General features: G+C 32.4%; 3 protein-coding genes across 3 annotated transcripts; all 3 read left to right on the top strand.

Moving 5' to 3' along the window:
- Window positions 1–2,508: 2,508 nt before the first annotated feature.
- Window positions 2,509–5,943, top strand: LOC127251767 (ras-related protein RABE1a). The gene is made up of 9 exons (XM_051275626.1): window positions 2,509–2,650; window positions 2,765–2,877; window positions 3,632–3,704; window positions 3,784–3,884; window positions 4,614–4,679; window positions 4,900–4,997; window positions 5,284–5,346; window positions 5,421–5,513; window positions 5,596–5,943. The coding sequence occupies exons 2-9, from the start codon at window positions 2,805–2,807 to the stop codon at window positions 5,677–5,679; spliced, it is 651 nt and encodes a 216-aa protein (XP_051131583.1). The 5' UTR covers window positions 2,509–2,650; window positions 2,765–2,804; the 3' UTR covers window positions 5,680–5,943.
- Window positions 5,944–10,157: 4,214 nt separating this feature from the next.
- On the top strand, window positions 10,158–12,250 carry LOC127251766 (WAT1-related protein At2g37460-like). The gene is made up of 8 exons (XM_051275625.1): window positions 10,158–10,269; window positions 10,385–10,586; window positions 10,692–10,754; window positions 10,837–10,953; window positions 11,035–11,275; window positions 11,365–11,526; window positions 11,623–11,774; window positions 11,892–12,250. Exons 2-8 carry the CDS (start codon window positions 10,387–10,389, stop codon window positions 12,070–12,072), a joined length of 1,116 nt encoding a protein of 371 aa, XP_051131582.1. The 5' UTR covers window positions 10,158–10,269; window positions 10,385–10,386; the 3' UTR covers window positions 12,073–12,250.
- A 1,848-nt stretch (window positions 12,251–14,098) lies between these two features.
- Window positions 14,099–15,172, top strand: LOC127251575 (WAT1-related protein At2g37460-like). Its single transcript, XM_051275313.1, has 6 exons — window positions 14,099–14,154; window positions 14,262–14,495; window positions 14,572–14,634; window positions 14,705–14,821; window positions 14,904–15,099; window positions 15,155–15,172. The coding sequence occupies exons 1-6, from the start codon at window positions 14,099–14,101 to the stop codon at window positions 15,170–15,172; spliced, it is 684 nt and encodes a 227-aa protein (XP_051131270.1).
- Window positions 15,173–15,218: the final 46 nt, after the last annotated feature.

The following is a 15,218-nucleotide window of genomic DNA, read 5'->3' as shown; positions in this document are numbered from 1 at the left end:
TTATACATATATTAATATACACTTCACTTTATCCCATCACATTACTCAAATAAAAAAACAAATAAATAATCATTTATCTATCCAATCACATCACTTAATATCCAAATTATCTCAAATTACCATATTTAATATTCTCCACCTAAATTTCCGTGCAAAACAAAAATATTGTACGGTGTTTAAGACGGATGGAGTATTTGATAACGTCTCACCTAAAAAAAATTAAATTTGTAGGCATACTCAATATTTATTTACTTATATGTTTATTGAAGTCAACCAATAATAACCTTAAATTTGATCACTGAATATTGAGAACATATTGCAACTCATATTATTTTCTTTTTATTTTTTTATTATTATTTAAAAAGAAAACAATACTTAAATAAAAGAATCAAATAAAAAACTTTCCGAGTAAGAAAATATATTCACAAAATGTGACAATGACAATGTTTGGTTGGGTCGTTGGGTTGTTATAATGGAATTGTTCGCTTTGTATTTCTATATTATAATTCTATATAAATATTATCAATAGTAATATATACACTTATTAATATAATATTATATATATTCTAATATTACTAAAAAGATAATAATTCAATAATTTTTTTTATATATATATTACATGCATTTATTCACATTTAATATAAAAAAACATATATATCAAAAGGCAAGATAAACAAATGTAATGATTGATTTGATTTGTTTTTTAAAATTACTGGAAAAAATTGAAAATATATAGTCCCTCCGTCCAACTAAAAAGTATATATATTTCTATTTTGGGACGTCCAATTACAAAGTAACCATTTCATTAAATACCCAATTTTTTTCCACAAATATCCCTACTTTACATTACATCATTACTTTTATACCAAAAAAGTAATGGCAAAAATGTCATTTTACTACTTTTACCTACACACTATAATTAAAATATTATTATTCCTTAATGTCCGCGCCAAAAGTAAATGTATACTTTTAACTTGGACGGAGGGAGTATCAATGTTACTTGGTTGTTACTTTTTGAAAAAAGTGATACTATTTGTAAGAATGAGATTTTACCAGTTTCAATTGAAATAATTTATTTTTATCATTTTTGTCGGTTGAATTTGAAAGTTTTCATTTGATATTAAATTAAAAGTAATCATATATTAATATCATAATACTTTTTAAATTTATATAAATTAAAATATATTACTCTCCCGTTCCAAAAGAAGTATCTTATTGAGACTTGGCACGAGAATTAAGGAATAATAGTATTTAATTGAAAGTGGATATAAAGTAGAATGTAAATGACTAAAATGCCCTTGCTTTTCAAATGATTTTAAAGAGTATGTTAGAGTAATACTTAGGGGTAGTATAAAAAAGTATGAATAATTTTGTTATAAAGTGGAGACCACGACTACTAAATAAGGAAACTAAGACAATTGTTTTGGGACAAACGAAAATGAAAAAACAAGAATAATCTATTGAGACGGAGGGAGTATTACATTTACACTTATTTTATAGATAAAGTGCAAATTTACTATTAACCTCTATATTTATATATCGATGTTGGCCATATTTTACTTTATATTTGAAATATTGGGACAAATCCATCAAGTTTCTAAAGAATAAAATAATTCATTAGTTTTGAATAAAAATATGAAAATTATTTTATATACATCAACTAATCAATAAATATGTTACTATCGTTTTTAGTATTTTATTTTAAAATTTCGAAAGTCTTTTTAAATTGAAATGAAGTAGATTTATTTTTTTATGAACTGTTCAAATTGAATAATATTAATTTAACCTAAAATACAAACTAAACACACTAGGGTATATATCCTTTTATGCTATTTTTATTTTATTTCGATAGTTTCAAGCCGAGAACAATCATTTCATGTAATATTATAAAAAAATTATATTGAATAACAAAATTCACATAACTAATTTAAAATATTTGTCGAAAGAGAAACCACACTATTATAATTGTAGATTTGATACAATATTGATAAATATATATATATATATATATAATCATTTTAAATTTGTTCGGAGAACGTAGCTAATCATAATAGATATTTCTAAATTATGGCTGCGGTTGAACTTTTATGGCCCACGCTTCAAAACTAAACTTGTAAGCAACTTGTCGAAGAAAATTTTAAAAATATTTAAAATCTAAATTCATTATTATTATTATTATTATTACAATATCAAAGTGTTATTAGAAAAAATCAATGTATTTATTTAATGAGATCAAGCATATCATTGCGCTAACCTATTTATCAATCAAGTATCCAATCATTCACATTTAATATATGCTTTTCAAATTAAAAAAGAAGACCATACACTCGCACACGGTTCATTTTATTTTATTATAAAATCCAAAATATAAAAAAGGGGAAAATAAAAATCTAGAACTAAAGAAATCGTCAGTGCGCGAGACCATTTCTAACCACGATTTGATACGATTTTATAAACACGATTATACTTTTGTACTAAAACGTCTATTAATATTTCTATTTATTTCCATAAAATTAAATTATAGTAAGTTTTTTGGGGGTAAAAAAAGGGGGAAAATTATACAGTTTCAACGATCGAGCGCGGCTACTTCCCTCCTCTTCTCCTCATTCCTCAGTTATTAGATCTTTCTGTTCTCTCTACCCGAGATCTGGTAATCGTTTTCCGTTTTTGGCTTTAGTTTGGCTTAATTTTGTTGTTTCTTGATTCCGGGATTCGTTTAATCGTGGAATATCTGGAATAAATTGGTGGTGTTGCGTTGGGTTAGGGTTTATTTTTGAGGAATTTGTGAAAAGAAAGCAAATCAGATGGCCGCTCCACCCGCCAGAGCTCGAGCTGATTATGATTATCTCATCAAGCTTCTCTTGATCGGCGACAGCGGTGCGTGCACTTCCCGCAATCGTGTCGAATTTTCTAGATTTGTTCGGGGCATATCTGTATGTGGAATTGTGAACTAGTTTGTTATTTGACTGGTGCAAGCTGCATTAGTCTGGGAATGTTTGTTTTGTTTAGGAGAGCGACCGTTTTCATTAAGTGAGTTTAGTATTTGTAATATCTTTACATGCTGTGGGGCTTTTTATATGGTTGAAAGTGGTGTGTGTTTAATACGACTTATTGATTAAGAGAACCTGTTTGATTGCACCATACACGTAAATATGATTGGCAATATGAAGGGAAGGAAATGGAAGCACATTTGTATAACTGGAACAGAGGAATATTTTGAGTTTTTATTTATGATCATTGAGCATACTGAGTGGTTTCAAATTGAAGGTTAATTGGAGCTGTTTTTAATTGAACATAATTTTGTATGTCCCAGTATTACATTATAAGGCAGTAATGTCAAACCAGATATGAGTTCCCATATAAATGTCTATGCCTTGAGTTGATTATGTGATTTTGATGAGGCTACTTATTGTAACATCTGCTCCTGTTGCCCAAACATGACTCCGCCTGCATGATCAGGGACACTGCCATTGTATATTTTATTAGTCACAATCCTTTATCAATTGAATTTCTCATTGGTTGTTGTTAGATATTCCAATATTAAGTAGCAGAACAGTGTCTAACAAATATGCTCGAACTTTGAAATTCTCAGTGATTTTTGTTGAAAAATTTGCATTTTCTGGTTTTCCAGGTGTGGGTAAGAGTTGCCTTCTTTTACGTTTCTCTGATGGTTCTTTCACCACCAGTTTCATTACCACCATTGGGTAAGTGCTAATCAAACATAAGTTTCTCTCTTCATTATGATCTTCACCATCCACCCGTTCTGATTCTGTTCTCATATAGGATTGATTTCAAGATAAGAACTATAGAGCTTGATGGGAAAAGAATCAAGCTGCAAATTTGGGATACTGCTGGGCAGGAGCGATTTCGCACTATCACCACTGGTATGCTTTAAGTGATGGAGGAATCCACTCTCCTCTCCCTTATCTGCAGATAAGCCATGCACGAGCACTATTTCATTTGCAGATATGTATGTTATGTATGATATATGTATTGGCAAATTTAAAAGTGTTTCCTCCGATAAAATTTTCTAATCTGTAAGACAGCAGAGGAGAGGAATTCTCCTAGCTGGATCTACCGATCTACAAAACTCGATACTTACCCACAAAATTTTTTTGAGTGCTGTTTGATTTGAACCTCTAGTTACATTAAAGCCTCGTAGCTTTTCATGCATTTTTCGAAAATTGCTGATCTGAAAAATTAATAATACTGATGGATCCTCAATTTTAGGATTCCTGAAATTTATAATAAAGCTTAAATATTAGAATATTGTTCAGAGCTTTATCATGAATTTTAATGGCGACCACTTAGATGCTTTTATGTGAAAAATTGGAGGTAGTTTTAATATCAATGGTATATGCTCTGAAAGCTTTACCCTGATGGTTCGGGACAGTAAAACACCTCTCAGGCATGTAAGAAAATCTGTAAAATCACTTCCATCATGGTACTGTGTGCTCATGGTAATTGTTTTCTCTGATAAATCCGTATTTTAATGAGTCATATATAGATAGATTTATATTATACTTGCTATATATTGATCTTGGATAGGCAAAGCACCTTTTCCTTTTCTTGTGTTATGTGAGGGTTTACTGAGGGATTCATTCTTTTTGCAGCTTACTACCGTGGAGCAATGGGTATATTGCTGGTGTATGATGTTACTGATGAGTCATCTTTCAACAGTAATCCATCTCTTCATCCTAATCTCATATTTTTCCTCATAGCAAATAGAGGCTTATCCTTCTCATTTATGCTCCTGATTGTTTTAGGGTTTTATTATGTAACAAACAGCTTTTAGTTGGGTAGATATTTATGCTTCCATATATTCTATATAAAAATTATAATACTAGTTATTTATAGTTCATTTTCCCATTTTACTCAAAATGAACTTTCTCTTGTCAGACATTAGGAATTGGATCAGAAACATCGAGCAGCATGCTTCTGACAATGTCAACAAGATATTGGTGGGAAACAAGGCTGACATGGATGAAAGCAAAAGGGTTTGCTCTACCTCCTCCCTCCCCTATGCATAGCCAAATTATCCTAGAAAGCAGCTTGCACATTGTTAATATCAATCAGTCAAAGATCCAATTATATTAACTTGGCTAATCTTAAGAATTAGAATCACAAGTGAATAATGGAAATATTGATATGCCTATGGTATGATTACAACTTGCTCATAAATTTCTTTTAGTTAAATACTTTCTTCAGTTTCTTGTAATTTTTTTTTTTTAAAATAAACAAAACTATGATCTGACGCTGATTGACATCTTTTCAATGGCACAGGCTGTTCCCACCTCTAAGGGTCAGGCACTTGCTGATGAATATGGAATCAAATTTTTTGAGACAGTAAGTAGTATCAGTTTCCATACCGTTTATATTTAATATCCATGGCTTTGTCTAACTATCATCATGCGAAACAGAGTGCTAAGACAAACATGAATGTGGAGGAGGTTTTCTTCTCAATTGCTAGGGACATAAAGCAAAGACTTGCGGAAACAGACTCAAAGGCTGAGGTATCACATGTTTTACCAGTAGGCATATTTGACTTGCTCTCTGTTAGTTTTAGACTGATAAATATGCTATCCCATGCTGCAGCAACAAACAATAAGGATCACCCAGCCAGACCAGGGAGCTGGGGCTTCCCAAGCTGCTCAAAAATCAGCTTGCTGTGGTTCTTGAGCAAAATCCCATGACTAAGACAGGTGGCTAGATGCACCCCTTTAAATTGACCATTTTGACAAAGGAATGAATCTTTGCAATTACAGTGTTGATGCTGCTTGTATTCGGTATCCCTCTAATTATTTTCAGATTCCTATGCCATTGTGTTTTATTTGCACGTCTTTGTTAAAAGGAATTATTGTTAGTATATATGCCTTACTTCTGAACTGTACTTGAATCTGAAGCAATTGAATTGCTCTATAAACTAAGTTGCAATTTTTTTTTTGGGGGGTCTTGTTTGTGTAAAGTTGAAATTTCATTTTACAGTCACGATTGAAGGCAAACCTGAATTCTTTGTCAAACGCTATGAATTGAGTGATGCTATCTTTACAATTCTTGCACCTGCTTTTGATTCCACCAACCCAAAGGCAATGCTACTGCTTGCCCTTTTATGACAGCCAAGAGCTGGCTTATTTCACAGACATTGAATCTAAGGTCAAGGTTAATATCTGCAATCTACTGCTTGATTCAGGATTGATGTTAATAAATTGTTATAATCACACACTGTTTATTCTAGCTTTTATTTAGTAACTTTTCATATAGCTAAATACTTGATACTCAAAAGTTGAGCTTGAATCTACAGTCAAGCTGGATAAAACAAGCCTAAGTTTAACCTTACCCTGTTTCTGAGCTAAGAAAAGAAAACAGTTCAAGTTTGATTCTACATAAATTAGATATGATTTGTTCTATTGATTTTGATAATACAGTGATACTTCAGATTTTCACTTCATCTTTGTGCAGACCTTATTACTATTATTTTTATCGACTTGCTTAAGTGCTTGTTTTGGGAGTGCAGTATTTCCTTGGATTTTTTTAGTGTATATATTCAGCCTGGATGCTTGCTTGATGCAAAGCTTTGATTATACCTAGTTTTGAGTATGATAATCTTAATTTGCTTTATTGCAAGAAAAAAATATTAAATCTGAATGTTAGGGGTAGTTAGTGTGGTATGATTATAGAATTGTAGAAGACCCTACAAGGGAACTGAGGACACTCCTTTGCTAAATAATATTGTACAGCTTTGTATAAAGGGCATGATTTCTTTACTTTTCTATATTTTCCTGTTGAATATGAAATCAGTAGTGGGAAACTTGCTAGTGTTTGTCGCCTCTGCATTTGCTGATAATTTGATGTGAAGGAATACAACAATATTGGAGTATTATTTATGATAGGAAGACCCTTAGGGTAATACAGTCCTTTTTATCATAATGGTGTCCAAAAAAAGCTCACTGAGCTTAATTTGGAAATGGTGAAGAAGCATGGATTTGTGTTGTTTTTGGAATGACAAGATGAAAGTTTGATCTTTAATGACTGCAATTTCTTCAAGTGGCAGACATTTGTCTTATCAAACTTTTTTTGAATTTTGATCCAATTATCTATTTGGTGCAGACAGGGCACTTCACTAATTTCATTTTTGATGATTTTAATGATACATTCATTTTAATGCTACAGTGTGCAGCTATTAGTTATCTTGTGTTGACATAGATGTTTTGTTTCCCTTGGTTAGTGAACATTACATGAAATAAACAATTTCAAAATCAAATGATATATTGTACTATTTAATCAAAAGCTTGTACTAATAATATATGTGTGTAATGGTTTCAGGGCTGGAAAATTAAAGGTACAATAGATGATTTGTGTTTATTGCACTAGACTGACTTTGTACTTGAATAATAATAATAATAATAATAATAATAATAATAATAATAATAATAATAATAATTGCATTGGCAGAAACAAAATCTTGGGGATGAAAAGTAGTCAAAGGTATTTCAATTATTGAGTCTTTTTTAATTTTTTGTGATAATATATTTGTGTATAAAATTAATACTTCCATGTCTCCAGTACTTTTGATCTTGGGGATGCATGCTTACGAGGGTTTGCACTTGAAAATAAATAATTGTAAATCTCACACATAATATACATACATATATATATATATATGCATGCATGGGGATAAGGAAATTATTGAGATAAAAAGGCTTGTCAATTTTTAGAGTATGATGAAAAATACACACATCGATTATATATTGTGGATCATTGAAATGTGTGCACGACGTTCATTACCCTGAACATTATTGATTTAATAAAAAGTTGTGATTGATTCTTCATTGGTGGAATGGATCTTATCTGATCCATGGTTTGAAATTGAATTGACGACTGGTTTAACATACTCTTACGAAAAAATTGTTTTCAAAATTGAAATTGATTGATCGCAATGAAAGCTTAAGGTATATCTAATACCCTTACAACTTGATTGGTGCTGATTTTTTTATTTTTTATTTTTTTTTCTTTTTCTTTCTTTTGAAGTTCAGTTTACAATTGAATAATTAATTTGTCGTTTGTTGTTTTTATAATATACATGTATAAAATTTAAAAGTAATAGTTTGAATGTAATGTATTTTAACAAAAAAAGATAAGAATATTCATAATAAATAGTTAGGCTTTGTTTATTTCTATTTGTGTTTATATAATGGTTGTATATATATATTGTTTTGTGAATATATGCATAGTTTATAGAAAATTACGATGTTGCATTAAAAAAATAAAATAAAATAAAATAAAATACAATCTCAAAGTAAAAATCAAAATCAAAATATGCAGTTATGATGAATATAGTTAGTATGATTGATATTCATGGACAATTACTATACACATGTAAACAAAGTTGTTAATGGCCATCCCATTACTAAAGCTCAAAGTCAATTTTGTCTAGCCCGAAAATTTGGTCTTGTATAAGTTTGTTTGTTTCTAATAACGGCCTAACACACCTATATATATATATATATATGTTAAATATTATTCATTTATATGCTATCTTATATTATATTAAAATTAAAAAAAATTATATTAACATAATAAAAATATATATATATATATATATATAAAATATAAAAGTGTTGGATATATGTACTGACCGGGTGCGATGCTAATTTCAGTGATGAACACCTAAACCACCACCATAGTTTTGTATATTATATAATTTGAAAATGATAAATAATTCATATGTTCCTCTTAAATACCTTTGAAAAACGATGCGATGCGATGCTTTTCTGGATACTCAACAGTCATTCATCCACAATAGTATTTAGATGCAAATTAATTGTTCTCATCCTAGACTGCTGATTTTATTTGTTGCCTAATTTATACTATATATTGATAACGTAATATTCTGTGCATGTAATCAGGAAATAAGGTGGATTCCTCGTGGGAAACAATTAAATTCTATCCAAAATAGGGGTATCCTATATCGAATAAGAACCTTCAAAATATAATTGGGGTGACAACAAAAATAAAAAAATAAAAAAAAGTGATTCCCCCCACTACATGAATTATGACGGTAGTAATTATTTGAAACTTGAAATTATTATTGATTTGCCAGTGAAATCAATTCCCAAATAATTCTATGCAACACAACACAACAGTCGGTTGTTAAACTGCTATTTTATTTTGTTTTATTTTATTTGATTATATTTATTATAATATATTTGGTGCAATGCCAATGCAGAAACCACAAGAAAAGCGAAAGTGTATGCAATGAAAGCAAATCAATGCTATGTGAAATAATGCATTAGCTAGCTACCTTCCATGGCCTCTCACACCTCATCTCATCATCAATTATATATATATTATAATTTTTTATTTTTTATTTTTTTTAGTCGAGGAAGGGTAAATAATTAAGTAAGTTAATTGATGACCAACAATTCATATATAATAATCATTGTGTTTATGCCCAAAAACCTTAAAACGAGAAAAGTCCTCTCTCTCTCACATGTCTCACAAGAAATTAACATGATGCTTTCTTGCTCTCCTATCCTCCCTTCTACAGCTTCTCAAATTGTGCCTTTGAAACACTACCCATTCATGCATATCACACACTCACACACATGCATATATATATATATATATAGAGAGAGAGAGAGAGAGAGAGAGGGCATCTGTCCATGGAATGTCTAATAGAAACCCTTATGAAAAGAATATAAGAGGAGAATCTTCATCTACTTTGGTTGTTGCACGAATCCTTCCTCTAATTAAAATTAATAATGCTTCTCCCCCATTTTCTCTCATTCTTATTAAAATACAAAACCATTCATTATATAGATATTATATATATATATATATATATATTTACTTACGTATGGAATGATTGAGTGTCTTAAAAGTTGGAATTGGAGGGCAGTACATACATCACACTAACAAACCTTTTTCTCCTCTACTCTACACATATCTTCCTAACCTTCAAACAAAACTAAAAAACAAAAAACAACAATTTAAAAGGAAAAGTTAGAAACCGTGAAGAAAAGAATGAAAAGCATGAGTGAGGGAGGGAGAGGGGGCATAAAAGACATTTCACACTGCTCACTCATCACCTCCAAAAGAGTCCACCATCACACCACATATATATATATATATATATATATATAAATGGACTCATTCATTCATACACACACTCAATTTCTCATTTCCATACCCAATGGAAAACATATACACTTAATAATTTTATAACAATCCAAGAATTTTGCTGCCCTCTATTCTATTCTAAATTAAAAGGTAAGCTGATCTATGTTATATATAAATATGATCTTCTTGCAGCAACACAATAATATATACATATGCATGTGTATGTATGGTAGGAATTGAACAGTTTCAAGTTTAATACTTACAGATATGTCCAAGGAGAAGTGGAAGTTGTTGTTCAGGAAGATGAAGCCATTCTTGGGAGTAGTCTTCCTGCAATCAGGGTTTGCTGGAATGGACATCATTTCTAAAGCTGCATTAAACGAGGGTATGAGCAATTTCGTCTTTGTTGTCTATCGCCATGCTGTCGCCACCATCGTCATGGCGCCTTTCGCCTTCATCCTGGACAAGTATGATATCTATAAATAATACACATACATATCTGCATATGCGGTTAGTTATAACAATAACACTAATAATAAAAATTCAATTAATTGTGGATATATATCTCTCAGGAAAATAAGGCCTAAGATGACCCTCACTATATTCGGCAAGCTCTTGCTTCTTGGCCTCTTAGAGTGAGTTAAAAAAACATCACAATTATTAAATTCTACCTTAATTTTCAAAGGAAAATTTATAATAAATGAACGGATATTTCAGGCCAGTGATCGACCAGAATCTGTATTTCTTGGGGATGAAATATACAACTGCTACCTTTGCAGCTGCTATGGCCAATGTTCTGCCAGCCATAACATTCCTCATGGCATGGCTTTTCAGGTCTCACCCACTTCATACATTAATTCCTGCAAATTTCTCAGCAATAAATCAACTGACTTATAAGCCTGATAAATAAATTAGGTTGGAGAAGGTGAAGCTAACCAGCATTCGAAGTGAAGCCAAGTTAATTGGGACACTTGCAACAGTTGCCGGAGCCATGATTATGACGTTGGTGCGCGGCCCCAATCTCAACTTGCCGTGGACAAAACCGGGGGCAATAGATGTACATCCACAGGGACAAGTGAGTCTCGAGCATTCAATCAAGGGTGCTGTCATGATCATACTCGGATGCTTCAGCTGGGCTTGCTTCATGATTTTGCAGGTACTTACTAATCTCTATATGAATTAATTTAAATCTGTTTCAAATTCCAAGTTACCATCAAATCAACAAAAGATTAATTGGCTTTGTAGGCAGTGACACTGAAGACTTACCCTGCCGAGCTATCCCTCACCACTTGGATATGCTTTCTGGGGACAATTGAGACAGCTGCTGTGGCGCTTGTAGCTGAAAGGGCAAATGTAGCAGCGTGGGCCATAAAATGGGACACCAGTTTCCTTGCAGCTGTCTACAGTGTAAGCATAAAAGATTAAGAAAAAACAAAAAAACCACAAACAAAAAACAAAACCTGTACTCGATCTTAATTTGACAATGTTTCGGCTTCATTGCAGGGCGTGTTCTGTTCGGGAATCGCATATTATGTTCAAGGAATAGTGATGCAAGAAAGAGGGCCTGTTTTTGTCACTGCATTCAGCCCTCTGAGCATGGTGATTGTTGCTGTCTTGAGCTCTTTCATTCTGGCTGAACAAATGTTCTTGGGAAGGTATATATATCTATATAAATATGTTTATTCATTCATATGCACAATACAGTGAATTAATAACAGGAAAGTATAACTAACTGACTAGGGAACTGAAATGCCTTGGTTATATTTCTGCAGGCTTATGGGTGCAGTGGTCATTGTTCTTGGCCTATATCTCGTGGTGTGGGGGAAAGAGAAAGATTACGAGACCCCTTCAACTGAAGAAAAGCTACCGGTTCAAAAATGCTTAGAAGGATGTGAACATGGCCAGCCAATGGAGGTAGTTACAGGGGATGGAGGCGATACTAGCAAAAGTTAGCTGCTATTTCCAAAACTTTAGTTGAGTATGTGAACAGTATCGTTACCTGGGTGGCGAACTACTCTCGGAAGTTGCATGGCCCTTTGACAGAATAGGCTCGATTTCGCGCTCAACCTGCATTTATAAATTCATATATTCTATGCAATTTTCAAGTTGACAAATAATTAAGAGAACTAATAAGCTTGCATTTCTGCTCGGTGTGTCTAACTCAAAGTAGACAAAGAAACCAGAAAGTAAAGTAACCGGACAATGAGTCTGTTAGAACTTGAGGAAATACAAATACAAACTAACACCTAAATAATAATAATGAAAAAGGATATCTTCCTCCGATTACAAATACAAATTGGGAGGCTCTGCTTGCTTAAATGATTCCAATTTAATCTGCCACAACAAGACCATCACAGTCAGGTGTTATCTAACATACGATTTCTTCATACCATCAGGCCTGGAATGTAGAACGAGAGCACTATATTGATTACGGTGCAAAAGCTCAAAAACTCGTAAATGTCTTCAAATTCAAACAAGCATCAAAGCTCAGGACCTATGCAATTGCAAAGTGGAGGGATTTGAGTTCATTTGGGAGTAAATTCCACACCAAACAATGGTGTTCACTTTCTTGGTCTTAATGTCATATATCTTAATGAAAAGAATGATGAAACAAATTATGGTGCCAACTGCCAACACCAATAAGCTCTTGCAGAATCCCTAATTATTGTTACTAAAATGGAACATTTTTCAAATACTTCCTTCTACAGAAAAAAGATAATCAAACTTCCTGGACAACAACTATACACTCAAATAATTCGAAAAATGCATCAATTGGAAGTTGAACTTACGCCTGAGGTCATAGGTTCGTTTGCAGGGGATGGAAATCACATTTAACCTATACTTATACGCGATCATCTGAAGCCACACAGAACTAATATTTTTCTCACACGCACTCCAAATTTGATCAACACTCATCCATACTGTACTTATCACTGAGGAAAACAGTTTCTTACCGTTAGCTGTAGCCACACCCGATGGAACCTGATTCCTCGTCGAAATTCTTGACACACAGATTTCCCGATTCTTATACATGAAATATGATCGGACGTGTTTGAATAAAAAATATGCTAACATGACGAGAGAGCAAGAGGCAAAGACGGAGATTACCTGAAGCAGCAATCACGCTTACGGTTTTTGGCGGTCGATGGCGTCGCGCATCGCTATTTATATATAGATTCGTCTGCAATCATCGTGTAAATTATTAATTAATTCATTCATTAATTGATGGGCTTAAATTCTTATTGGGCCATATATGATATATAAATGTTACGCAATCCAGTTGGACCTTCTGGAGGGCCAATATAATGGGCCGCCTGGACTTATGACCCGAAAAAAATGCGTTAACATGATAAATAGAATTAATAATTTTTACTTTATTTTATTTCATAGTATGTGAAATTTTATGTTTTATATGATTGAACTGGATGAAATTACAATATTGGCTTATGGACTTTGAATTTAGAATTTAAAAAATAATACTTTTAAAAATAAAAATAGTCATTGAAATAATAATTATTAAAATTATTAATCGAATTAACAAAAAAAAAAAAAAAAAACTGAATACAAAACACTTTTTTCAAATGGTGTAATCCGCGTTGTATGAAAAATTTTGACACTGTTTAATAATATGATTCAATTGAATATATATATATATATGATGAAATAAATATCTTATATATAATTCGATTTTTCTTTTATTTTTTAATATTGTTCAATGTGTATATATATATATTTTATTTTATTTTAATTTTCTCCATTAATAGTATTATTACATGGAAGTTACGCATAATATTCATAAAATGCTATTCTTGTGTCAGGAAATATATTGAAAATAGTTCCCCCAAAAGCATTAATTAATGTTTGAAAAATGGTGATCATTTCACACTGTAGGTGAGGGGGTTCAGTGGTAACTGGTACCCTCCATGGACACTCCTAGAAGCACATATATAAATGGAGTCACCCTCACCCACATTCATTCATGCATACATATCTATGCTTGATCTTAAGTTCCAACAATTTGTTCAAATTCAAAGGGTAAGCAAGCAGATTATACGATCACATTGCAACAGTATAATAAGTATACATACAAATGTGTGTAATTGGTTTTAGATTTGTATGTTCTTATGGTTGGAATTGAACAGGTTCAGGTTTAATCCTCCGACGACGAAGATGAAGCTGTCGAAAGAGAAGTTGAGTAAGTTGTTTGGGAAGTTGAAGCCATTTTTGGCTATGGTATTTCTACAAGCAGGCTTTGCTGTAATGGACATCATTTCTAAAGCTGCAATGAATCAAGGGATGAGCAATTTCGTGTTCGTCGTTTATAGACATGTTTCCGCCACCATCATCACGGCGCCCATTGCCTTCGTCGCGGAAAAGTATAATACATACATACATATATATATATATGGTGTTTAATGAACAATGAATAAATTGTTGTTTGGTTGATCTCAGGAATATAAGGCCAAAGATGACCCTCACTGTGTTTGGCAAGCTCTGTCTTCTTGGCCTTCTTGAGTGAGTGTCAAACACATTATTAGATAAATATTAAATTTATAATTATTCTAAATCTGTCATAATTTTGCAGCCCAGTGATCTGCCAGAATCTGTATTTTCTAGGGATGAAATACACAACTGCTACCTTTGCTGCTGCTTTGTCCAATGTTCTTCCAGCCATAACATTCCTCATGGCATGGCTATTCAGGTCTCTTTCTCTCTGTGATAAATTCTTGAAAATTTCTAAGAAATACATCCTACTTATGGATCTATTGATTCAATAAATTCAGGATGGAGAAGGTGAAGTTAACCAAAATGCGTAGCCAAGCCAAGATGGTCGGGACACTTGCGACAGTTGCCGGAGCCATGATCATGACACTGGTGCACGGTCCGAACCTCAACTTACCATGGACAAAACCTGAGGCAGCCAAGGCAGAGCCGCACGGGCGACTGAGTCTCGAGCAATCAATCAAGGGTGCTCTCATGGTCATCGTCGGATGCCTCGGCTGGGCAGGCTTCATAATTTTGCAGGTACATACAGACTTATCGATACACATAAAGATAACTCAAATCGACAAAAAAACATCAAATGGGTTTGCTTTGCA

Source organism: Andrographis paniculata, unplaced genomic scaffold, assembly GCF_009805555.1.
Source record: "Andrographis paniculata isolate CXL003 unplaced genomic scaffold, ASM980555v1 Contig45END, whole genome shotgun sequence".
NCBI classification, from domain to species: Eukaryota; Viridiplantae; Streptophyta; class Magnoliopsida; order Lamiales; family Acanthaceae; genus Andrographis; species Andrographis paniculata.
This window is presented reverse-complemented; position numbering and strand designations above follow the sequence as displayed.

What these genes read in the sequence shown, in the direction of transcription:
- LOC127251766 (XM_051275625.1), top strand. Translation starts at nt 10,387, where the DNA reads ATGTCCAAGGAGAAGTGGAAGTTGTTGTTCAGGAAGATGAAGCCATTC. An exon ending in CTTGCTTCATGATTTTGCAG is followed by an intron (nt 11,276 to 11,364) that starts GTACTTACTAAT and finishes TTGGCTTTGTAG; the next exon opens with GCAGTGACACTGAAGACTTA. An exon ending in TCCTTGCAGCTGTCTACAGT is followed by an intron (nt 11,527 to 11,622) that starts GTAAGCATAAAA and finishes GCTTCATTGCAG; the next exon opens with GGCGTGTTCTGTTCGGGAAT.
- LOC127251575 (XM_051275313.1), top strand. Translation starts at nt 14,099, where the DNA reads ATGCATACATATCTATGCTTGATCTTAAGTTCCAACAATTTGTTCAAA. An exon ending in AATTTGTTCAAATTCAAAGG is followed by an intron (nt 14,155 to 14,261) that starts GTAAGCAAGCAG and finishes GGAATTGAACAG; the next exon opens with GTTCAGGTTTAATCCTCCGA. An exon ending in TGTCTTCTTGGCCTTCTTGA is followed by an intron (nt 14,635 to 14,704) that starts GTGAGTGTCAAA and finishes ATAATTTTGCAG; the next exon opens with CCCAGTGATCTGCCAGAATC.
- LOC127251767 (XM_051275626.1), top strand. Translation starts at nt 2,805, where the DNA reads ATGGCCGCTCCACCCGCCAGAGCTCGAGCTGATTATGATTATCTCATC. An exon ending in AGTTTCATTACCACCATTGG is followed by an intron (nt 3,705 to 3,783) that starts GTAAGTGCTAAT and finishes GTTCTCATATAG; the next exon opens with GATTGATTTCAAGATAAGAA. An exon ending in ACATGGATGAAAGCAAAAGG is followed by an intron (nt 4,998 to 5,283) that starts GTTTGCTCTACC and finishes TCAATGGCACAG; the next exon opens with GCTGTTCCCACCTCTAAGGG.